This window comes from Mrakia frigida, assembly GCF_051309035.1.
Source record: "Mrakia frigida strain ATCC 22029 unplaced genomic scaffold BDY24scaffold_39, whole genome shotgun sequence".
NCBI classification, from domain to species: Eukaryota; Fungi; Basidiomycota; class Tremellomycetes; order Cystofilobasidiales; family Mrakiaceae; genus Mrakia; species Mrakia frigida.
The window spans coordinates 1-20,807 of NW_027481242.1; the positions used below are offsets into that span (position 1 = coordinate 1).

General features: G+C 53.6%; 8 protein-coding genes across 8 annotated transcripts; 6 read left to right on the forward strand and 2 right to left on the reverse strand.

Moving 5' to 3' along the window:
* Positions 1 to 242: 242 nt before the first annotated feature.
* Positions 243 to 1,221, forward strand: BDY24DRAFT_428020 (uncharacterized protein; the record flags this gene model as incomplete). The annotated part of the gene is made up of 4 exons (XM_076644054.1): positions 243 to 455; positions 544 to 656; positions 767 to 894; positions 977 to 1,221. Coding segments are annotated over 4 exons (653 nt in total), but the record flags the coding sequence as incomplete, so codon positions are not given.
* Positions 1,222 to 1,435: 214 nt separating this feature from the next.
* BDY24DRAFT_436733 (uncharacterized protein) lies at positions 1,436 to 2,768 on the reverse strand. Its single transcript, XM_076644237.1, has 7 exons — positions 2,628 to 2,768; positions 2,517 to 2,523; positions 2,336 to 2,420; positions 2,168 to 2,241; positions 2,001 to 2,075; positions 1,796 to 1,923; positions 1,436 to 1,700 (listed from the first exon to the last, which is right to left on the reverse strand). Exons 1-7 carry the CDS (start codon positions 2,736 to 2,738, stop codon positions 1,617 to 1,619), a joined length of 564 nt encoding a protein of 187 aa, XP_076492942.1. The 5' UTR covers positions 2,739 to 2,768; the 3' UTR covers positions 1,436 to 1,616.
* A 537-nt stretch (positions 2,769 to 3,305) lies between these two features.
* BDY24DRAFT_401733 (glutathione S-transferase) lies at positions 3,306 to 4,603 on the forward strand. Its single transcript, XM_076642127.1, has 6 exons — positions 3,306 to 3,477; positions 3,589 to 3,754; positions 3,839 to 3,903; positions 4,015 to 4,103; positions 4,180 to 4,293; positions 4,368 to 4,603. Exons 1-6 carry the CDS (start codon positions 3,334 to 3,336, stop codon positions 4,540 to 4,542), a joined length of 753 nt encoding a protein of 250 aa, XP_076492943.1. The 5' UTR covers positions 3,306 to 3,333; the 3' UTR covers positions 4,543 to 4,603.
* Positions 4,604 to 4,802: 199 nt separating this feature from the next.
* Positions 4,803 to 5,706, forward strand: BDY24DRAFT_195059 (uncharacterized protein). Its single transcript, XM_076636424.1, has 3 exons — positions 4,803 to 4,907; positions 5,031 to 5,516; positions 5,599 to 5,706. The coding sequence occupies exons 1-2, from the start codon at positions 4,856 to 4,858 to the stop codon at positions 5,432 to 5,434; spliced, it is 456 nt and encodes a 151-aa protein (XP_076492944.1). The 5' UTR covers positions 4,803 to 4,855; the 3' UTR covers positions 5,435 to 5,516; positions 5,599 to 5,706.
* Positions 5,623 to 7,025, forward strand: BDY24DRAFT_344788 (coproporphyrinogen III oxidase; the record flags this gene model as incomplete). The annotated part of the gene is made up of 5 exons (XM_076637568.1): positions 5,623 to 5,858; positions 5,940 to 5,986; positions 6,078 to 6,151; positions 6,238 to 6,700; positions 6,838 to 7,025. Coding segments are annotated over 5 exons (1,008 nt in total), but the record flags the coding sequence as incomplete, so codon positions are not given.
* Positions 7,026 to 11,074: 4,049 nt separating this feature from the next.
* BDY24DRAFT_418501 (uncharacterized protein) lies at positions 11,075 to 15,213 on the reverse strand (the record flags this gene model as incomplete). Its single annotated transcript, XM_076643858.1, has 10 exons — positions 11,075 to 11,244; positions 11,351 to 11,784; positions 11,869 to 12,326; positions 12,403 to 13,107; positions 13,190 to 13,335; positions 13,424 to 13,580; positions 13,650 to 13,847; positions 13,915 to 14,300; positions 14,389 to 14,953; positions 15,058 to 15,213. 10 exons carry the CDS (start codon positions 15,211 to 15,213, stop codon positions 11,075 to 11,077), a joined length of 3,375 nt encoding a protein of 1,124 aa, XP_076492946.1.
* Positions 15,214 to 16,465: 1,252 nt separating this feature from the next.
* On the forward strand, positions 16,466 to 18,737 carry BDY24DRAFT_195152 (uncharacterized protein). The gene is made up of 5 exons (XM_076636426.1): positions 16,466 to 16,561; positions 16,779 to 16,840; positions 16,959 to 17,135; positions 17,216 to 17,346; positions 17,435 to 18,737. The coding sequence occupies exons 2-5, from the start codon at positions 16,817 to 16,819 to the stop codon at positions 18,651 to 18,653; spliced, it is 1,551 nt and encodes a 516-aa protein (XP_076492947.1). The 5' UTR covers positions 16,466 to 16,561; positions 16,779 to 16,816; the 3' UTR covers positions 18,654 to 18,737.
* Positions 18,738 to 18,771: 34 nt separating this feature from the next.
* BDY24DRAFT_195148 (uncharacterized protein) lies at positions 18,772 to 19,674 on the forward strand. Its single transcript, XM_076636425.1, has one exon. It carries the CDS (start codon positions 18,890 to 18,892, stop codon positions 19,361 to 19,363), a length of 474 nt encoding a protein of 157 aa, XP_076492948.1. The 5' UTR covers positions 18,772 to 18,889; the 3' UTR covers positions 19,364 to 19,674.
* Positions 19,675 to 20,807: the final 1,133 nt, after the last annotated feature.

Below are 20,807 nucleotides of genomic sequence, written 5' to 3' on the forward strand. Positions count from 1 at the left end.
TTAAAAATCGCAGCTGCAAAACTGAGGCTGCCCCGAGAAGTCAAAAAGTTGGAGCGCGTTGTGAAGTGGTTAATCTAGCAAGCTAGTCTAACCCATTGTCATCGTCGGAGGAGGTTCGGTTGGGATCGAGTACGCAGGAGGTCAGTTCCAGCTTGTACTTCAACCCCTTCGGAGGGTCCACTTCCGACTCGAGCTGACATCGACCCGTCCCCTTTCTCTCTCTTCTTTCCTCGTTTCTACAGAAATCATCTCTCAGTACCCCAAGAAGAGCGTTACCATCATCCAATCCTCGAATCGTCTGCTCAGCGACGCTTACCCTCTCAAGCTATCGAAGAAACTCCAGAAGGACCTCGAGTCGAGGGGGGTGCGAGTCGTTCTCGGACAACGAGTCGAGAAGGACGTTGCGAACGCTGGGAAGGGTAACGTCATCTTGAAGGACGGTACCATCATCGATGGTTAGTGCTTCATTATCTCTTAGGATCTCCGAGCTTCGACGATGTGCTGACTCGCGTCGACTTTCTTTCCTCTTCTCGTTTTCGCCAGCCGATCTCGTCGTCAACGCGTCGGGAGTGACTCTCAACACGAAGCTTGTTTCTTCGTACGATGCTGGGGCTGTGAACACGGCAGGAGCCATCACCGTCGATAAGAACCTCCGAGTGAGTTTCCTCCTTTTCGTTCTGCGACGCGTCTTGTTGTCTGCTTTTTTGATGCGTTCCTCAAACTGAGCTTCTTCCTCCGTCTCCCTTCGCTTCTCTCCCCCTACCAGGTTGTCTCCTCCAACCCTCAAAGTGCTCTCGTCACCTCTCCCTACTTCGCTATCGGAGACTGCTCCTCAAGTCGAGGAGGACCAACTGCGATCAAAGCCGGGTCGGATGCTGGAGCTGCTGCCGTCAAGTGAGTGACTCTCTTTCCTTCCTTTTTGCATTTCTCTCTCCAAACTGGACGCTAACCTTTTCCTCGGCTCTCCCTCTTCCAGCATCCTCGCAACTCTCTCTCGAACCGCTCTCAAACCATCTCCCGCTCCTCTTCAAGCCATCATGATCCCGGTCGGCCCTTTGGGTGGAGCTACTACCATGCCTATGCTCGGAACGGTTGGACCTTTCATGACTTCGATGGCGAAGGGGAAGGCGCTGTTGGTGCCTATGTTCGAGAAGACTTACCCCGCGTCGAAGTAGTCGCGTCTTAGCTCTCAGTCTCTTTCTTTGCCTTACACTTCCCCTCGTTCATTGTTCTGGTCCTTTTCGTCGATACGCTTAGTCTACCAGCCTCTCTCATTTGAACCCGAGATGACCATTGCGTTGCGTCGTTTCGTTTTGGAAGAGGGCGAAGCGTCTCGTCCAAGCTACGCCTTCCCTTTCATCGCTTCAAAGCCACAAGCACCTGAAAGACGAGCTTCTGAGAAACGTTCACAGTTGTATGAAGACTTCAACATTAGGGATTATAGTAGGTAGTGTAGGGAGATCAAAGCGAGGACACGGGAACGGGACGGAGGTCGGAGAAGGGAGAACAGGAGCAGCGCCGATTAGGGATTAAGGATGAGGTTATGCGAGAAAGATAGTGATCTTTTAGTAGGTTAGGTTAGATACCGAACGAAGAGAGATAAAAGCAGCAATCGATCAGACGTCCGAGACGCGTGAATCCATTCTGACGGCGCCCTTTGGAGACGCAGCGAGCAGTTCGATTATCGATAAACTCCAGACCTGTTGAAAAGAGTAGTAGGATGTAGGCGATCAGATCCTCGAAACGTCTTCGGTTGTATGAAGCGGAAGCAGAAGAGAAAAGAGAGCGGACGAACCGACGCGTTTCTCTTCTTCGTTTGCATTACCCCGAATCCGATGGATGCAACGAGGCAGAGAACAGAGAAGATGGCGTTGATCCATACGAACGCGAATATGGCGTCAAAGAGGGCACAGTTGTAGTACCCTGTCAGAGGGAGAGAGGGGAGACGCGCCGAAGGTCAGCAAACGAAAGACCAATCGAAGTTCAGAACGAGAACTCACACCAGTCTGGCTTAGAAACTCTACACGCTTGACCTCTGTAGGCGATGTAGTGCTCGGTCAGCCCGCCCGCGAGACCTTCGAATCAAAAAAGGAGAGTTCAGCGCGCGTCGAGTCGGTGACTACCCCATGACTCTTTCCCTCGCCTCCGTCCCTAGACCCAAACTCACCTGTCCATATAGCGGTCACTGCGAGGAGGAAAATGGTCTCGAGCCTCAACGAGTGGCCCTTGTAGGTGAAGATCCTGAAGATGAAGAAGAGAGGAAGAAAAGAGGAAGAAAAGGAAGGTCAGCCTTGGCGCGTTTCAGTTCTTTCCTTCGGATGAAGGCAGGCCTTACAGGAAGCAGGAAACGAGGACGAAGGAGACAGGGATCATGAAGAACATAACGAAGATGGTAGTCGTCCATTCCCAGTCGCTTCCAGCTGAAAGAGAAGGGAGAAAAGGCGAGGGAGGTCAGGCTCGTCGCGCTTGCGGGACCAAAGCGAAGAGGTGGAAATGCAGGGAAGTAGAAACCTCACAACCACTCTGGAGAGAGAGAGAGATAAGGTGTGAGAGAGAGCTAACAGTGAGCTTTTGTCCCAACTGACCTACAAAGAAGAAGGAGAGCAAGAAGAGCGAGCGGAACTCACTCCTGAGTTCCAAGTTCCGGCGAGAGCAAGCAAGACGATGTGCAAGACCAGCAGGAAGGAGTAGGCTCCAGTTCGAAGCAGATGGAGTGGAGATGAGATGAGAGTGTTCATGGTGAGAGTTGATTGACAGGGTGGTGATGGTTGGGAAGGAAAGAGAAGAGGAAGGTTTAAATCCAAAAGGGGGTCCGGGCGGAGAGAGTGAACCGTCCTCTGCCCAGGACGAGCAGGTACAGCTTTTCTGCTATCGCTGGACCGTAAAACAGGAATAGTGGCGTATTCTCAAGAGGGTGACAGAAGGTGACAACGCAGAGAAGAAGATCAAGCACGACGCGTCTCAGCGCGATCCTCGTTGAAGTGGCTCGCATTTTTCTCCGTCGAACGACAAAAACGATTGAGCCATCAAGTACGGCCTTCGTAGTAGTTGGAAGAAGCTCTCGACAGCCGAAACTTAATCGTGGCGAGAGGAGGAGTCCTCGAAGGAGATGCTGATCGTTTGGAGGAAAGCAGGCAAAGGTGAGCTCGACTCGGAGCTTCAAACTCTTACTTTGGGTCGAACAGTCAGCTCCCCCCGAACAATCGAGAATCCCAGGGTTTCGCATCGATAAGGAAAACTTCAGGCTTACGAAGATTCAACCGGCTCTTTGTAATCGTTGTCCCACGGTCGGTAATTTGGGTTTTCGGAGGGAAGAAGAGCGCAGTCTCTGAAATGCCAGCGAGCCGATCTCCTCCCTCTTCTCTCTCACCAACCAGCACCTGCTCTCCCCCTTCCCCCCTCCCAAAACTCATTCAACAGCTTACACCTCTCTCTCTCAACATGTCCCCCACGATCTCTGGAAACTACATCTCGACGGTTCGTTGGGTCTCTCTCCGCGTCTCACGAACGACTGTCCCATCTCCTCCCCTTCCTCGACCTTAAAATCTGATGCTTTCATTCTTCCTCTTCGATCTCGTTTTCATTCAGTGCAGTCGAAGAGTTCTCGTCTGTGCTTACCACTTCGGGCTCGAGGAAGGAAAGGACTTCACTTTCAACGACGTAGAGTTCCCCGAGATCAAGACGGAATCGTGGCTCTCGAAACAGCCTTTCGGACAGATGCCCATCCTAGAGGATGGAAATTTCGTCTTGTATGGTTCGTGACTCTGCTTCGATGCTGCTCGTTTCTAGGAAGATCGAAGACTGACTCGCGACTCTCTTCGCTCGTTGTTTCGTTCAGAATCACGAGCCATTGCTCGCTACCTCGTAGCCTCCAAGGGAGCTCTTCCTACCGACATCCAGAAGGTAAGTACGACCTCCTCTTCTCCCGTGTCGGAGATCTACGAGTGATGGTTTGGAAGCTTCAGCGTCGAAGCATCGATTGATCTGGACCATCTCTCTCCGTTTCTTCTCTAGCTCGCTCTCATCGACCAGGCCACCTCTGTCGAGGTCTCTAACTTTGATGCTTCGGCTTCGGCGATTGCATTTGAGAAGGTCTTCAAGCTGTAAGCTCAACCTCTTCCGTTCTCGCGAGACGCGCGACTGTTGATCTCACTTTCTTTGTTGTTCTTGTTCCTCTAGCTGGCGAGGACTCGCCACCGATGAGGCTAAGGTAACCTCTCTGACCGCCACTCTTGCCGAGAAGCTCGTCGCCTACGAGGCCATCCTTTCGAAGCAGAAGTACACAGCCGGAGAGTGAGTCGCCCAACGTCCGTTTCCGTCTCCTCCTCCCTTCGCTGACTTCTTTCCTTCTCTTCTGTCCCCTCAAGTGAACTCACTATCGCCGACCTCTTCCATCTGCCTTACGGAAAGATGGTGGCCGACCTTGGATGCGCTCCTGGACTCGTCGACGGATCCTTGCCTCACGTCGCGGCGTGGTGGAAGGAGTTGACCGGCTTGCCTGCTTGGGCTCGAGCCAACAACAAGGGAGAGATCCCTGCTTAGATTGATCGGAAGTCAGGTATACATGTATGGTTTCTGTGATCTTCTGGAGCGAATCGAAGGCGAAGACGCGACGGAAGGGCAGCCCTGAGCGAAAGCGACCGACGAAAAGCCACTCTTTGCTCTTATTGCTCTGATTCTGGGTCTCTGTGAGCAGCACGAGATCATGAAATCTCCCAGAACGCAATGGGAGAATATTTTCCTGTCGTTAAGGCCTCTTTTTCGTCCCACGTGGATCGCTTCCTCTTGGAGCTCAACCGACCTTTCCTTTCGATCTCAAACAACCAGCCTCCTGCTTCCCCTCTTCTAGCCAAAAATGTCGACACGACTTGCCCGAGTGATGTGCTTTGCCCAATATCGGTCTACTGGTACGTCTTTCCTTCGTCTTGGAATGACAGCAGGAGAAAGGAGCGATGGCGGAGAAGGACGAAGCTCACCTTTCCTTCCTTCCTCTCCCTTTCCAACTTCCGCCCTTCTGCCTCCTCCTACAGTTGCCTTGCTCAAAAGCTCTCCCTCAACCCTGAGACGACTCTCCTACACTCCTTCGACCTTCTCCAGCCTCCCTTCCTCCTCTTCGCCAACCAATGCATCGGCCTCAACCCTCCTTCCTTCCTCCAACACGACCTCCTCTTCCTCCCTTCCCTCCTCCTCCTCCCCTCCTCCACCTTCCTTCAACCCCGAGATCGATCCATCCAACAGGAAATCCTCCTGGAACACTCCTTTGATCTTTGCGTCCTTGATCGTTCTCGTTGGAGCTGCCAGCCAAACACTTTCATTCCTCGATCCGGTAAACTCTCTCTCCCTCCTCTGCTTCAGCCCCCTCGTCGACCTCAAGAGAGCTCTACTGACCTCTTCTTTCGCTCACTTTCTTCATCACGATACAGGCTCACGCTGACGAGCCCACCAAGGTTGTCCCTCTCACAGCTCAACCTTCAGAGTTCTCTCCGAACGAGGCCGAGGCGGCGGTCCTGCCAACCGTGAGCTCCCACGCCCTTCCCTTCTTCTCGTGCCCTTCCCTTCCCCTCTGAAGCTCACTCGCCCCTCTTCGTTCTATCACAGTCTCCCATCTACAAAGAGCTCGTCGCCTACGTCAAGTCCCTCCAGGAGACCATCACCTCCTCGATCGAAAAGCTCGAGGAAGAGGCTACTCCTTCATCTCTCTTCTCGACCCCTCCTCCTCCAGCTCGGTTCCTTCACGACTCGTGGATTCGACCCAACAACGGAGGAGAGGGTACTTCGTGTGTGATCAAGGGTGGAACTGTTCTCGAGAAGGGAGGTGTCAACATCTCGATTATCCAGGGTCTGCTTCCACCACGGGCGTGAGTCCTCGTCCATCTCTTTCACGCGTCGAGGCTCTCGTCCTGATTCTTTCGTCTTTCCCCTCTTCTTCCTCATTGCAGCGTTGCTCAGATGCGAGCAGATCACGCTGGTCTCGAGCATGTCGACAGTTCGTCTTTCCCTCATTTCTTCGTCGATCTCTCTCACCTTGTCCGTTCTGACACCGTCGCACCTTCGCCTCTTTCTTCCCTTCTACACAGAAACCAAGTCTCTTCCCTACGCCGTCGTCGGTCTCTCCATCGTTCTGCACCCCAACAACCCTCTCGCACCTACCGTTCGTCGTCTCCTCTCCATCTCTCCTGACGTCTCGATTCCCAAACCAACCTCCTTCTCGTCCTTATTTTTTCCTTCCCCCTCCAGTGTCACTTCAACATCCGCTACTTCGAAATCTACGACGACAAGGATCTCACCAAGCCCGTCGCTTCTTGGTTCGGAGGAGGGTCCGATCTCACTCCCAACTACCTCTTCGAGGAAGACGCCGTCCACTTCCATCAAACCCTCAAGGACGCCTGCGACAAGCACGGAGAGTCCTACTACCCTGCGTTCAAGTCCTGGTGCGACAAGTACTTCTACATCCCTCATCGAAAGGAGGCGAGAGGAGTAGGAGGGATCTTCTTCGACGATCTGGACTCGACGAGCCCAATTCACACCAAGTCGTTGAGGTACTCGTCTGGGATCGGACCTACCTCGTCGGAGATCCTGTCGTTCGTGAAGGAGTTGGGAGATGCGTTCGTGCCGTCATACCTGCCGATCTTGAAGAAGAGGCACACGATGAAGTTCACGGAGGAGCAGAAGAGGTGGCAGCAGTTGAGGAGGGGTCGATGTGAGTTCTCGTCTCTCGTTTTCTCCCCTCCCTCCCCATCGTTCTTCCCTCAGCTTTCTGCCCAAGGTTTTCAATCGATCTCTTCGTCGCTCAGTGACTGACCCAACTCTCTCCTTTCCCCTCTCTTCCTCGTTCAGACGTCGAGTTCAACCTCGTCAACGACCGAGGAACCAAGTTCGGGTTGATGACTCCCGGAGCGAGGATCGAGAGCGTGTTGATGAGTCTACCAGAGACCGCTCGGTGGGAGTACATGTTCGAGGTGCAGAAGGGATCGGAGGAGGAGAAGATGATGGACGTGTTGAGGACGCCGAGGAACTGGGTGTAGTTTCTGGGGAGCTCGACGCGACGGGAACGGCGACGATCTCTCTTTAGTCTTTCGTACTACTCTTTGCCGATCTCGAAATATAGTATTCGACAGAGCTTCTCATGCTAGAAAGTCCAAGCTAGTCTTAAAGGAAGGAAAGACCAAATTACGAAGAGCGAGAAGAGAAAACCGGTCCTGGCAATGCGTGCTCGTCCGTCCGTTTTGACACGAGAAGAGAAGAAAAGGAAAGAACTTTAGAGATATAAACCGAAATGCCTCCCTCGATTTCGTATTCCCTAGACTCGCTCTTCGGAGAACGAAGGGAGAGGAGGCAGATCGGTCGAGGGAGGCGAATTTCGATGCTGGACGGGGAGTTGAGAACAGCCTCCGTAGCCGTACTGTGGGTTCGTAGGGTTGGTTGAAAAGGGCAAGGAGATGGGGTTGGGTGAAAGAAGGTGGGGAGAGAAAGGGAGGAGAGGAAGATAGGGTCAGCAAAATAGTGCCGACGCGCCTTCTTCTGCGGTCCTCTGAGAAGCAAGAATGCACAAACAGTAACAGATGGATCGACTGAAGCATCATAGATATCCTCCGTTGCGACGGACCTGAAGGTAAAGAAGAGAGATAAGGGTAGAGTCCAAGTCAGCAAAAACGAGTTCGAAGGGAGTTCAAATCCAACTCGAGTCCAAGTCGACGAGAACGAGAGCGTGCGACTCACTTCTCCTCTCCATCATTCACAGGAGAGTACCTAGAGTCTTCTTGATCAGCCCTCATCCCTCTTCTTTTGGCGTTGCGGCGATGAATGAGGAAGGCCAGAAGCGATGAAGTAGCCACGACGAGTCCTCCTGCAGCGGCGCCGAAGATCCTGGTGAGGAAAAAAGAGGGGAGGAAACAAGGTCAGAAGAGATGGCGAGACGAGGCAGAAAATGGGTTGGAGAAGTCGAAGGAGGAGTGAAGACGGAGAGAAGAGATCGAGACGAACCCGACGTGACTCGAAATGGTGGCCGAGTTGGCGTCCGTTCCGGTAGGCACCGCGGCGGAAATGGTTTCAGCGGGAGTGGTAGCTTCAGCTCTGGAAGGATGCGAGTAAGTGGATAGAGAAGAAAGGAGCGGAAAAGTCAGCGAATCTCTCACTCGACTCGATTTAGATCGACGCGACGCGACGAAAGAGGAGACGAGACGTTCGACTCACACTCGAGCGTTTGAAACGATTCCTCCTCCTCCTGCCGTTTCGGTGCAGGTGGTAGCGTATTGGGTTTCAGTTGGGTAGGACGAGGTAACAGTCGACGCAGGAAGAGTGACGACGCTGGTCAACGTAGAGACGAGAGACTGGGTCTGGAGAGAGGCAGAACGAAAGAAGCGAGAGGACTCAGTTTCGATCCTGTTGGGTGAAGATTCGTTCGAATGACGCTCACGTTCCAAGTGGTGTAGGCCGAGGTACTCCAGCTCGAGCAGGCTCCAGGGTCTGAAGAGAGGGAGAATCGGTTTGAAGGCGAGCTCAGTCAGCGAGAGTCTTCTCTCCGAGCAAAGATTAAGTCGATTTTCGGAGGAAGAGTAAAGAAAGCATACGACTCACGTGTGTAGGGTCCTTTGTAGCCTCCAACGCAAGTCTGTGGAAGGAAACAAAAGAAAGGGAAAGTCAGCCTGGTTCGATTTCCCTCCCCGTTCCCTGCTGTAGGGCCTAGAAAAAGGCGCACCGAAGTGAAAAACTCGACTGGATGAGAAGTATAAGCAGTACTCTCTCCGATCTGAAGAGTCCAAAGAAGAGGAAGAGAGAGATGTCAATTCCGAATTCGACGTGTCGAGAGTCGATGGGGAACGACTCGAGATGGAGAGGAACGAACAGAAGTCGAGTATCCGGGAGCCTGATCGACCAAAGTGGTTCCGTAGAGAGTGAGAGTAGGCTCGTGCACACACTGGGAGACACAGAACCGAAGACAGAAGAACAATCAGCGCTCGCAAGAGAGAAAGAGGGATGAGAAAAACGGCTCACAACATCAGAACTGGGGATCGAGAAGGTATCCGAGACGGGGGTCACCGAGGAACTGGGAACGTAGTGGGTACTGGTCGGAGGCGAAGGAGTGACCTGAGCTCTGGGTTGAGAAGAAGGAGAAGAGAGCATGAAGCCAGTGATTCAATTCGACGCGTCGGGTTGAGCAAGGAGACGGAACACTCACGGTGCTGCGCTCGAACCGCCACTTGGGATAGCCGTCGAGCAGGAGGTGCTGTACTGCGTCTCCGTTGGGAAGGAAGAGGTCACAGTCGTTCCAGGCGCAATGGTGATGGTTTCGGTTTTGGTCGAGACGACGGGAGTCTGCAAGAAACGAAGGTCAGCGAGGAGGTTTCGATCTAGGACTAGCTTGCGAAAACGATAAAGCTTTAGCTTACCGCAGAGTAGGTGGCGGTGTAGGTGCTCCAGTGAGAGCAAGCTCCGGGGTCGTCTAGAGGAGTGAGAAGGCGAGAAGGTCAGCATCGACGCGACGATGGCGAGAGTTAGAAGTGAGGGGTCAAGAATACTGCTCACGAGTGTAGCCACCTTTGTAGCCTCCGTCACAGGTCTACGAAGAAGAGGAGAGGAAGTCAGCGTCGCTCCGCTCGGAGGGAGGGAGTGATGAACGTCGAACGGAAACGCACAGAGGTAACGAGCTCAGATCCAGGCGCGTAGGTAGTCTCCTCTCGAATCTGAATAAGAGAAGAGAGCGAGTCAGTAAGATCTAGATAAGGCGCGGGTTCAGAGGAAGTTGATGTGGCGAAGAGAGGCGAGAAGCTTACCGTCGTCGAGATGCTCGGAGGTTGAGTGAAGATCGAAGTTGCAAAGAGAGTGAGAGCGAGAGTAGTGAGGCAATGAGCCATCCTAAGGTCTTAGAGCGGTGAAGAGAAAGGTAGAGAGAGGTAGCTGTGGTTGGGAGGAGAACAGAGAAACGAGCAAGATCGAGCTCGAGCAGCTCTGCCTCTTCAAATGAGGCCGCAGCGAAGAAATAACTGAACTTGAACAGCATCAAGCCTACTCGAGTCACTTTCACTCGCTGGAAGTGTGTTCGAAGAGAAAGAGGAACACTGCAAGAAGGGAAGAGATCAGTTCGATGCTGTGAGCGAAGAAAGACGTGACCTAGGGAAGAAAACTCACGAGAGACGTGGAAGAAACCTGCTGTGCTCTGGGGGCGATGATCAAGATGCTACTGTTCTCCGAATTTCTAGATAGAGCTGGAGAGAGAAGGGGACGAGGTCAGGGGAATCAGCTCAGCGTGTCGGACGGAAGGAAGGTCGTCGTTCTGCTTCTCCTTCCTTCCCTCGGAGTAGCCCAGATTGAAAGCTTCCCTTGCTGAGCAGAGAGTCGCCTCATCGCTAGCGAGGAGTTCAATTGCGAGCTCTGGAGGTCTTCGTTCGATTCAGAGAGGGACGTCTCGAGGGAAGGGAGGGCGGGAGGGAGGAGAGCTCGTCCATAGCCGGAAAGTACGAAAACCAGGACCCCGTTGAGTAGGCTACGTTAGGATAATATAGCATATGTTACAGTTCTTGGAGAGTTCGAGGTCTGTTCATTACGGTTCTAAACGGTTTGGAGGTTTTTGAACGGATAAAGGTCGAGCTCGAGACGAGACTGCGACGCGTCCGAAACCGTTCAAAAACTTGAAACCCGTCTGCAAACGAGGTCGAAACGGACCAAGAACCAGTCAGAAACCGGAGAGGAACAGTCAAAAACGGTTGAGAAACCCAGAAACTGTTCAAGACTAGAACCAAACCCGTTCCAGAACGGTTTTGAGGTTCAGAGACGGTTCGAATTTGGTTCGCGTTCGGTTCAGGATCGGTTCCTGTCGGGTTCAAAAGTGGTCCCTGACGGTCCCAAAACCTTCTAGGACCCAAAAACGGTTTGAAACCATTCTTAAGCAGTTTACCTATAGTTTTGGCACTACACCCAACCCATAACCATCCGGTCTTGAACCAAATAGAACGGAAAAGAACGGTGGGTGGAGCTCAGATGAGGTTTGACCTCTTCGGCCGTGCCTTCTCTCCTCTCTCCCTCCCTTGCCGCTTGAGAACGTCTGACTACACGCAATCTCATGCTATCGTCAATTCTACATCGTCCTAACTAGCCGCTGGTTCAACCAAAACTGCTCCGCTACCGCTCGTTTCTGCTGCTGCTGCCTCCTCCTCAGTGCGTCTTTCCAAACGACGGGGACGAAGTGTAGAGAGCGGATGCTGGCGAGGTTGTTGAAAGGAACGACGGGATCGGGATAGTTCTTAGCTGCAAAGAAGAAACCGAACGAAAGAAGCAGAAACGGTAGACTAGGTCAGCGACCAAAAACGAAAAGAAGGGACCGACGACGCGTCGAAGATGGAAGGAGACTCACTCGTCGACCATCGATACACCGGGACCGTTGGTAGGACCGTCTTCGAACCCTGTGATCCAGCCTCCTCCAACCATCGAACTCTGAAGAAGACCTCGACTGATCCCTCGAATGGGAGCGAAAAGATCTCCTCGACGAACCCGAATCGACGAACGAGCTCTCTTCCTTCTCCCTCGAAGTCGAACGCTCTCCAATCCCCAACATCGACCGTGACTCTCGACCGTCCCTCGAGATCGTCGAAGGAGATGGTGCGGAAGTGGCTGAGGGGCTGGTACTGGATTTTGTGGAAGGCGGCCGGGGGGAGGAGAGGGAATCGATCCGAGAGAACCTGTCGAAGTCGAGCGAGGAGAGGTTGGTGACGAAGGTGGTTCATGTCTCGAGGGAGGGAAGCGTTCATCGAAGAAGAAATGGGGGTACGGCGAGTGACGTCGAAGAATCTGCGGCGAAGGTCAACAACAAAGATCTTTCGTCAGTACAGGGCGTCTCCGTCGCCTCGAGAGAAACTCGGATTCAAGACTCACCTCTCCGGGTCCGCACAAACCTCCAGCCCACCAGCCCTCTTCTGCTCCGAGATCATCAACTCCCAAGCACCTTCCTCTTCCTCATCTCCCTCCATGAACCCCTCCCCTCCAGCTCCAGGATCATGGTACGTCCCTTTCCGCAAAGAAGGAACGGACTGCAAGACCTTCCAGAGCGCCACTCGCACCTGCTCAACCTTCTGCTCCTCTCCGGGCTTCGATCTTCCTAGAGCAAGCGTCCTGAGAGCCTGTCGAGCATGTTCTCCCTTCATGAAGGTGAGGGAAGGGTCCTTGTTGTTCTGGGTCCTCATGAGCTGCTTCGATCCTCGATGCTTGGCCTCGTCAGACGCGACGTCGCAGTGTCGAGATGTTGAAAGGAGGAAGGAGTAGTAAGCGAGGTGGTAGAGACCGTGAACGTTGGGGAGGGCTTCGAGTTTCTTCTTGCTGATAGGACGAAGGAGCTGTTGGAACAGCGAGGTTCGAACGAGTCAGCCAGGAGTTGAAAAAGAGGGACGCGTCGAGACCAGATCTGCTCACCTTCATCATCTGAGACGCAAGTCCAACACACTGCTGATCCATCTCCTCGTACTCTTCTAGTCTCAACCCATCAGAAAACACGATCCTCGTCACCTCTCCGGCCGACGTCAAGAGTCCCAAGAGCTCGGAGACGACCTTCGACGGAGTCGCGTACTTCTGAGGATCGGCGCGGTGCAGCTTGCGGTAGGCGTTCTTGTTGATACACGAGCCGTCGAGGAAGGAGGCGAAGACAAAGGCAGCAACACTGGCGAAGTGGAGAGTTTGCGAGAAGGTGTAGGAGAGGTGGTGGGAGACTGGGTTGGGGAGGGACGGGAAGACCTTGGGGAAGACGAATCCGACGAAAGCGAGAGAGAGTTGCTTCTTTCCGTGTTTGCCCAGAAGCTTGGTGATGACGAGGTGAAAGATCTTGGCGATGACTCCGGATCCGATTGCGTGAGAGGGCTCGATGGGGAAGGTACCGGCGACGCGACTGTAGAGTCCGTTTGAGATCAGGAACGACTCCTCTCCCTTCACTCCCTGCTCCTGTAGAATCCGATCTCGCTCCTTCTGAGTTCCTGCTGCTGCTGCATCCCTCCGAGCTGCTTCCGCTTTGGATTGACGACGACGACTTTTGAGGAGTTCGGAACGAGAGATGTCGGTTTCGGTGAGTCGATCTCGACCGATGAGATCGTCTCGACATGGAGAAAGCGACTTCAGCCCGCTGACCTATCATTTCGAAAGAAGGCAAGACTATAGTCAGCACCGATTCTCGATACAAAAGTGAGGCAAATTGGAGCGAAAGACTCACCTTCGCCAACTTGTCGACCTCGACCATGTCGGCTCGAAACTTCAAAGCACCCAACAACCACCGCTCCCCTCCGTACTCAAAGCCATCTCGCTCTAGGTGGACAAGCTCTCGAACCCATGGGGAGGCGACTTCCTCGAATGACGTTCCTAAAGGCAGAGAAAGGAAAGAGAAGATGAGCGCGGCTCCAAGCAAAGAAAGAGAGGGAGTCTCGTCGACGCGTCGCGGTGGATTCACCCATCTTTCCGAAGGAGGCGACCATCCGATTTCGAAGTCGAACTTGCTCAGCGATGATGATGTTTCCCACAGCTAGGTAGGCTCCGTCGACGGAGTTGCGATTGGTAGAGTAGATATTGAAGCCATCGTTGTACGGCGAGAAGGCGACGACACGATCCTGATGAAAAAGGAGCGAGTTCAGTGATCGGAAAGACTTGAAACGGAAAGGAAATAGAGGAAAACACACCTTGGAGCCAGCTCGAGGTCCCAGGGGGGCACGGCTCTCGAGAGGAGGGAGGTCCCAGCAAGACAAGTTCGGGTCGAGCTCTGTCAACGTCGGAACGTCAACCAGTCCTCTCTCGACCTCCTCCTCAACGGGTAGAAGAGGAAGGCAGTGACAAGAAAGGATGGTTCGAGAGCCATCTCTCTCCTCGACACTGAAGAACTGAATGAAGCAGGAAAGAAAGAAAAAAGTGAGCTCAGGTCGCGTCTCGAATCACTTCTTGACTCACCTCAATCGTCCAATCCCTTCCATCCAGCTCCTCCCTCAGAGGCTTGTCTTCCTCCCTCCGGATACCAGCATTCAACCAGCTCCGAACCTGTCCCCCTTGGATTTTCACCATCTGACTCGTTCCAGTCCGAAGAACGCCAAATCCGTTGCGAGGAGGAGAAGGAAGATGGTCGACGACGCTCGGGTCAGACTCGGCGACGAGAGGCTCGAGAAAGAGAACGACCTCGTCGGTGGTGGGATCCCGCGAGATGGTGATAATCCGACCGAACGATCCTGAAGAGCTGGGACGGCGGGACTTCGAACGAGAGCGTTGGGGGGCGGAGGAGGAAGAGGAAGAGGGAGAGGGATGGTACGAGATGATTTGGGATGGGAATAGCGAGATGGTGTCTGGAGAATCCGTACAAGAGAGAGAGAGGATTGTAATCGAGGTTAGAGGTGTGGAGTGAGAGAGAAAGACGAAGAAGAAAAGACTAACTGTTCTCACCGCCGAAAACAGGGTAACCGCTCCGACTGATGTGCATCCCACCACCCCACAGCGCTCCTTCCCAAAGCTCCCTCCTCGTCTCAGCGTACTCCCCGAGCCCAAAATGCATCACCTCCCTCACGTGTTCGTTGGCCAGAACCCACTCCACAACCACATCCAGCAAGCGAAAGCTGAAGCTTGCCGTCGTTGAGTTCGAACGCTGACCGGAGGGGACCTTCTCCTGGTCTACGGAGACGGAATGGACCATAATCTGGGGTGCTGGGACGAGGAGCGAGAGTTTGGAGATTGTTTTGGAGGACTTGGGGAGAGAAGAGGGAAGGAACCAGGGTCCTTTGGTGATCTGGATGAGCTCGTCGGTCGCGTCGGATGGGATGTGATGTTTGACCTTCCAGGCGTAGATGGCGACCAGGCTCATTCGAGCGTCGAGAGGAGAGGGAATTTTGCAGGGCTTTTCGTTCGACGGAGAGACGTAGATGATTCGAGGGTCGTTGTAGGGGACGAGAGAGGAGGAAGAAGAGGGAGAGGGAGCTGGGTTGTTGAGGTGGTGAGGGTCGTTCTGAAGAGGGATGAGATGAGAGAGGATAGTTCAGAATTTGTCATAGAAGCTCTCGGTACTGCTCGAACACGCAGAACGGAAGGTAGAATCGGAATCAAACTCACGTCGTTCAACTCCATGGCGACGTCCTCCGCCTCCCCTCGTTGAACCAAATCTCCAGCTGTATCTTGACCACCTCCTTCCAAATCTCCGTTGAGAACATCATCCTGACCGTAATCGAACGAGTTGTCGTCCGATGGAATCCTCTGGTCCTGGTCCATCGCGTTTTCGGGCTCGTTCGAGTTCGATCGTCGACGAACGCGGCGACTTGAGGGAGAGTTGGGAGGGCTGGAAGATTGGAGGGGAGGTCGAGGTCGTGTGGGGAGGGGTGCTTCTGGTCGAGGAAGCCGCAGGGGTGGCTGCATAAAACGAGAGAGAGAAAGGCATAGGAAGACGATAGGGAAAGCAAGAGGGCAAGAAGGAAGAACGGAGGAGTCAGCAACGCTGCTGCTGCTGGTCTCGGACAGCTATAGAGCTGTGAAAACGAAGTGAGCTCAGACTCGAAGCACTCACACCTTGGTTCGAGGGTTGAGATCCGCCTGCTTGACTCTGAGGGAAGGAAAAACTGAAGGAGGTCGAAGGGAAGGGAGGAGAGGCTTTCCTCTTTTTCGACGAGGGCGAAGGCGGCGGCTTGAGGACGATTCTACGATCTCTCCCGCCTTGGATTTTTGGGACGGAGCAGCTTCGGTCTCTAGGCATCGTTGGCAAAGGAAGTTTATTCGAGGATATGAGGGTCCAGCGAGATGGTGACAGGTTCAGAAGACAAAACTCCCTCGCCCCGCCCACGACCCGAGCCCACGAGGGGGTTTAGGACAAGAACCCGCGAGCTCCCCAAACTGTTCATTTTTCTAGTTATCGACTTGAAAAAGATGTAGAGAGTTGGGTAGGCCCTTCCAAGTGGTTCGTGAAACTTTTGGGAAATTCGGCGAAAAACTGACCCTGAGAGAGAGGGAGAACCACTGCGACGCGACACCTTTCAGCTCCGATGGTGCTGAAATTTGTATGAGGTGTATTTTGAGCTATCTTCGTTGCAATGGAAAAGTAGCAGACCCAGAAAACTTTTCTGAGACGCTGCAGAGGGGAACGAAGACGCGTTTTTGGGCTCTTCGCGTCTGATTTCTTGCGAGCAAGTCCAGCGCCGCGCGCCGGCTCCTCCAAAACGAGAAAAAGTCGTCAACTTTGACGCCTCGCCTGGAGTCGCGAAGTATAGCTAGCGCTTTTCTGAAAACGGCGTCCCAGAGACAAGAGGCACGAAAGTATACCCGTGAAATTTTCAGATCTCTACGTGTTTTCCAGCCATCACAATCAAGGCTCAAAGTGAAAGTCTAAAGGTGGGGGGGTCGACGGGTCCTTGTCCCAAACCCCCTCGTCCCTCGGGATTGTTTTGCAAACGATTGGAAACAATCTCGATCGGACGAGGAGGGAATTGGCACGAACCTGAGATGGTGATGGCTTGGATCAAAAGGAGAAGGGGTCGACCTTTCGAACTTGACCTCAAACCCCCACCCTCTCCCCTTCCGCGTTGATCCTCCCCATCGCTCTGTGGAGCCTTCTCCTTCCCCATTTCTGGTGAGTACGAGTCTCAGTGCTACATCGTTTCCGTTTGGAGCTTCTGAAACGAGGAGAATGGGTGGATGGAAGGCGAGAAGGGGAGGGAAGAAGGGTGAGCTCGAGCTCAGCTTCAAGCTCAAGCTGAACTTGAGCGGCTTTTCTCTTCGCCCATCGCGATTTTTTCTCCTAATCTGAGCGTAGCTGACTTCAGTCGGTCAACTTTGGTCTCCTCTAGGTGGTAACTCTTCGCCTTCTCGACCCTACAGAACCGAGATGTCCGCTCGCAGACCCAAGCCGGTGAGCTCGATCTTTCCCTTCCCCTACCCTCCCGCCATCCATCTCCCAGCCCCTCCATTTGGAGCTCCTCCAGCCCCCATACCTCTTTGCTGATCGCTTAACGACTCTCTTCTTGCAGAAGGACGTACCGGACGTTGAACAAGCTGCGTACGATACGCTTCAAGAGAGGGTCGTTCTCCTCACCGGAAACGCCTTCCTCTTCGCTCGAGGAGACGACTCTCTCCCCAAGAAGTCGTTCGAGGATGCCGTCCTCGGTAGATTGGAGCTAGACGAAGATCTCTCCAAGCACGACTCGGTCCGTGTCCCCTTCTTTCAGAACTTGAGTATCCTCTCCGTTCTGACGCCCTCTCCATTCCTCCCCTGTTCCCTTTCCAGACCAAGCTCCTTCATCATGCTCGAAACCATGAGAAGCGTCACCGTCACGAGATGTGGGAAGCCTGCAAAGAACCTGCTTCTCAATGGCTTCAGTCCGTGGAGGGACAAACATACTTCGAGACGATCAAGTCGTGCGTTTTTTTCCTCTTTCTCCCCCTGTCGTCGCGTCGCCGTTTCCTTCAAATGACCTTCGCTCACCATCGCTCTCGCCTTGAACAGGGGTACTGCCTACATCGATTCCAAACTTCAGAAACCTCGATTCCCTACGGTCAATCAGTCCTTGGAGTCCGACTGGATCTCGTACGAACTGGTCGAAACAGCGTTCAAGGATCCTTTGCTCTGCACGACGGAGTCAGCTCGATCTCGTTCCTCGGAATTCTTCTCTCGGCTTCGTCGAGCCACCGCCTACGCCTTCAAGTTTGAAGTCTGGAGGATTGCTCGCTTCTTCAGTACTGTGCCAGGCGGAATCGTGAGTTTTTCTGAGCGAGCAGCGTGCAGAGTGGTCGTCGTTTCGACCGACGCTCACTTTCTCCTTCCCCTTGTTCTTTGCAGCCGACCGTTGGGAGACTCGACCTCAAACAGCTGGAAGATCACCAAGGAGACATCGTCGCCAGCTACTTCGCCACTCAGGATCCAAAATGCACTGCCCTCTTCTTCGACGAGGACCCGGGCAAACCGTCCTGGTTTCCTCTCCCCCCCTCCAAACCCCCTCGAAGTCGAAGTCACCATGGTCCCATGCAGGTCGAAAACGCCCAGGACGAACTTCCCGCTCTCTCCATCCGTTCCTCTCAACAGGAGCCCGGAATCGAAGACCAAAGGCAAGACGCGTCCGTCAGCCCTCTCCACTCTCCTCAACTCTCCCTTTTTGAACCTTCGCCATCGGTTCGATCCCTCTACGACATCCAGAACATCTACGGTACTTCAGATGCTCACCAGAAGGCGTTCTCGGATACTCTTCACTTCGTCACGGAACTCGAGGAAGACGGCGAGGGGTTCGAGAAGACGAAACCGTTCTTCCTCACCCTCAAGGCATCGCTCGTCGGCTTGCTCAAGGAGAAGTACCCTTCGGACAGGGAGAGGACCCGTCTCGCCGATACCATCGTGGACTTCTACCGCCTCCTGGAGGACGCTTACCTCGACGTTCGAGCGCAGGAGCAGGATCCCAACTTCACCTTCCCCCTCGAAAAACCTCCCTTCAGTTCCGTCGGGGAAGCAGCTCTATCGCTCTTCTACGCGGAGAACGAGGCGGATTGGGCGGAAGAGTCGTCACCCTACATCCTTTCCCACCTACCGTCCGAGGGGTCTCCGAGTCAGTCGCCTCCCATTGTCGCGTCGTCGTCGTCGAAGTCGAAGGCTGGAGGGAAGAAGAAGAGGAAGGTGGTTGGCGGGGATGGGTCTGATGAAGAGGAGATGGAAGAGGCGTCGCCGAAGCTCTTGAGGAGTGGGAGCGATGGAGTTGGCACCTCTCAGGGATGGGAAGGGTCGGGGAAAGGAAAGGGAGGGAAAGCAGCGAAACGGGGAAGTGGGAAGTGAGGAGAATGGTTCAGTTTTTTTTTCGTACCTGTGTTCTGTAGTCTAGTCTAATTTCTATGCTTCCACCTTCAATCTACGACCGTTCGAATTTCTTCTTTCCTGGGACAGGGAAAAAGAAGAGGACTTTGAGGGAAAGGCGAGATGACCTCCAACCACTTTCAACGTCTCCATGCCTCCTTCCCTCTCTCGTCTTCCTCAGCAGAACGTCCATCGCTCCAGCTCCAGCTCCTTCTCGTTTCGTATCTTCCGATAGGATTATCGACTCTCGCTCCATCGTGCCTACGCGGAAGGATGGATACTTTGGAAGCTTCGAGAAGCAGAAGGAAGGAGATGAGGTGGAGACTGGTGCGTCCCTTTTTTTCCTCTTCTTCGCCTTTCCCAGGAATTTTTCGGCCCTCTCTGGATTCTGCGATATCTTATCAGTCACTGCTCCGAGTTTGGGGGATGGATGGCTCGTGTGAGGGGGGAGGGGACTGGCCCAAGAGGAGAGAAGGAGAAGGCCTGATCGTGGATCCCTTCCTCCTTCTCGTCTCCATTCTCTCGCATCCACTGGACCTCACATCGCTGAACCAAGTCGTCACCCCCCTCTGTAGACCTGCGTTCCGTCCGTCTTAGATCTGCTACTCGCCAAAGGAACAGTGATTGGAACATCGTTCGTCCTCCCTTGTCCCTTCCTCCACCACCCGTCTCCCATCTCCCTTTCTTCGCATCCTTCCCTCCCTCTGTTTCCCTTCCTCTCTGTATTCCTTCTTCCCTGAAGCCCTGGCTGACACATTGGTGAACTACAGTGACGTCCATCGCCCTCGAAGACCTCTGGTTCGTCCCTTCCTCTTCCTTTGCCCGACTCGTCGCTCAATCCCTCAGCTGACTGTCTCTCCCTTCCTCCTCCTTCGAGCTCGACTCTAGCATAAAGTACGGGACGATTGTATCAAGGCTCTCTCTGACTCGCTTGCTGACCTCCTGTTGATTTTCGCTTCTCTTCGAGTCAGCGATGCGAGGTTCGAGCAAACTCTGGACCGTGAGCTCCTTCGTCGTTCCCTTCCTTCTCATCCTCACTGACCTCCTACCTCATTCATTCTTTTTCTTCTCCACATCCTCAAACTATCTCTCTCGTCCCTAACAAAGGATTGGATCGTTCAAGTCGTCGTTCGGAGCAGCTTTCGAGGAAGGATCGACTCGGAGCGAAGGGACTTCGACTCGGAAGAGCTGAGTCGCTCGACTTGTGGTGAGTATGTTCTTAGACCTCTTCCGTCTTCGAGTTCTGCTCGAAGGTCGTGTGGGTGGATGGGATCTCTCGTTTGGGCTGGAGCTTGGCTCGGGGCGTTGGGTTCTTGGACTCAAGGATGCGTCGAGGAGGGAGGGAGCGACGACGACGCGCCTCGTATAGTTTCGCTTCAATTTCTTGCATTTCTAGTATCTAGCTAGCTTCGGTAGTATCTGCGATGACTTTTCATCGTACTCTCGCACCTGCTGCTGTCCTGGAGCAAGAGCTAGAGCCAATCAGAGAAACGAAAGAAACTCGACGCGACGGTCTCCCTCCCGTCGAAAACTCTCCTCTACCAGTCCTTACCGTTTATAACGAGACGATTACTGGACAGAAACTGATAAATACTGTAATAAACTACACAACTACCATAGTCAAACTCTCCAGAACCAGATGGGACCAAAGATAACCAGTTTTGAACCGCTCGAGAACCGCTCTTGAACCGCTCGAGAACCGAACTCGAACCGCTCACGAACTGATCTTCTTTCGTTCCTCCTCCGTTCTTGGACGCTACCCTAGGCTAGGCTAGGCTACAAAACTCGAAACCGTTTTCGAGGTTTCTAACGGTTTCATACCATAACCTACCCTACTCTACAGAATTTTCACGGTTCTCGGTTTTAGGATTTTCCGGCAATGTCGGCTTCCTCCATTTAGCACACCACTCCTGCCTCCAACGCGATGTGTTCCTCGAGGGAAGACCCTTCTAGCCATGACGTCTACGACCTCGAATTGATTTGTGAAGAGACTGGGGAGAGCCGTGGGGAGAGTCGGCGAGGAGGAAAGAAGGACGGTCGA

What these genes read in the sequence shown, in the direction of transcription:
- BDY24DRAFT_436733 (XM_076644237.1), bottom strand. Translation starts at nt 2,738, where the DNA reads ATGAACACTCTCATCTCATCTCCACTCCATCTGCTTCGAACTGGAGCC. An exon ending in GTCCTCGTTTCCTGCTTCCT is followed by an intron (nt 2,242 to 2,335) that starts GTAAGGCCTGCC and finishes CTTCATCTTCAG; the next exon opens with GATCTTCACCTACAAGGGCC. An exon ending in CGAAGAAGAGAAACGCGTCG is followed by an intron (nt 1,701 to 1,795) that starts GTTCGTCCGCTC and finishes TCTTTTCAACAG; the next exon opens with GTCTGGAGTTTATCGATAAT.
- BDY24DRAFT_401733 (XM_076642127.1), top strand. Translation starts at nt 3,334, where the DNA reads ATGCCAGCGAGCCGATCTCCTCCCTCTTCTCTCTCACCAACCAGCACC. An exon ending in CTGGAAACTACATCTCGACG is followed by an intron (nt 3,478 to 3,588) that starts GTTCGTTGGGTC and finishes GTTTTCATTCAG; the next exon opens with TGCAGTCGAAGAGTTCTCGT. An exon ending in TTTGAGAAGGTCTTCAAGCT is followed by an intron (nt 4,104 to 4,179) that starts GTAAGCTCAACC and finishes TTGTTCCTCTAG; the next exon opens with CTGGCGAGGACTCGCCACCG.
- BDY24DRAFT_195059 (XM_076636424.1), top strand. Translation starts at nt 4,856, where the DNA reads ATGTCGACACGACTTGCCCGAGTGATGTGCTTTGCCCAATATCGGTCT. An exon ending in TGCCCAATATCGGTCTACTG is followed by an intron (nt 4,908 to 5,030) that starts GTACGTCTTTCC and finishes CTCCTCCTACAG; the next exon opens with TTGCCTTGCTCAAAAGCTCT.
- BDY24DRAFT_195152 (XM_076636426.1), top strand. Translation starts at nt 16,817, where the DNA reads ATGTCCGCTCGCAGACCCAAGCCG. An exon ending in CCGCTCGCAGACCCAAGCCG is followed by an intron (nt 16,841 to 16,958) that starts GTGAGCTCGATC and finishes CTCTTCTTGCAG; the next exon opens with AAGGACGTACCGGACGTTGA. An exon ending in ATCTCTCCAAGCACGACTCG is followed by an intron (nt 17,136 to 17,215) that starts GTCCGTGTCCCC and finishes TTCCCTTTCCAG; the next exon opens with ACCAAGCTCCTTCATCATGC.
- BDY24DRAFT_195148 (XM_076636425.1), top strand. Translation starts at nt 18,890, where the DNA reads ATGACCTCCAACCACTTTCAACGTCTCCATGCCTCCTTCCCTCTCTCG.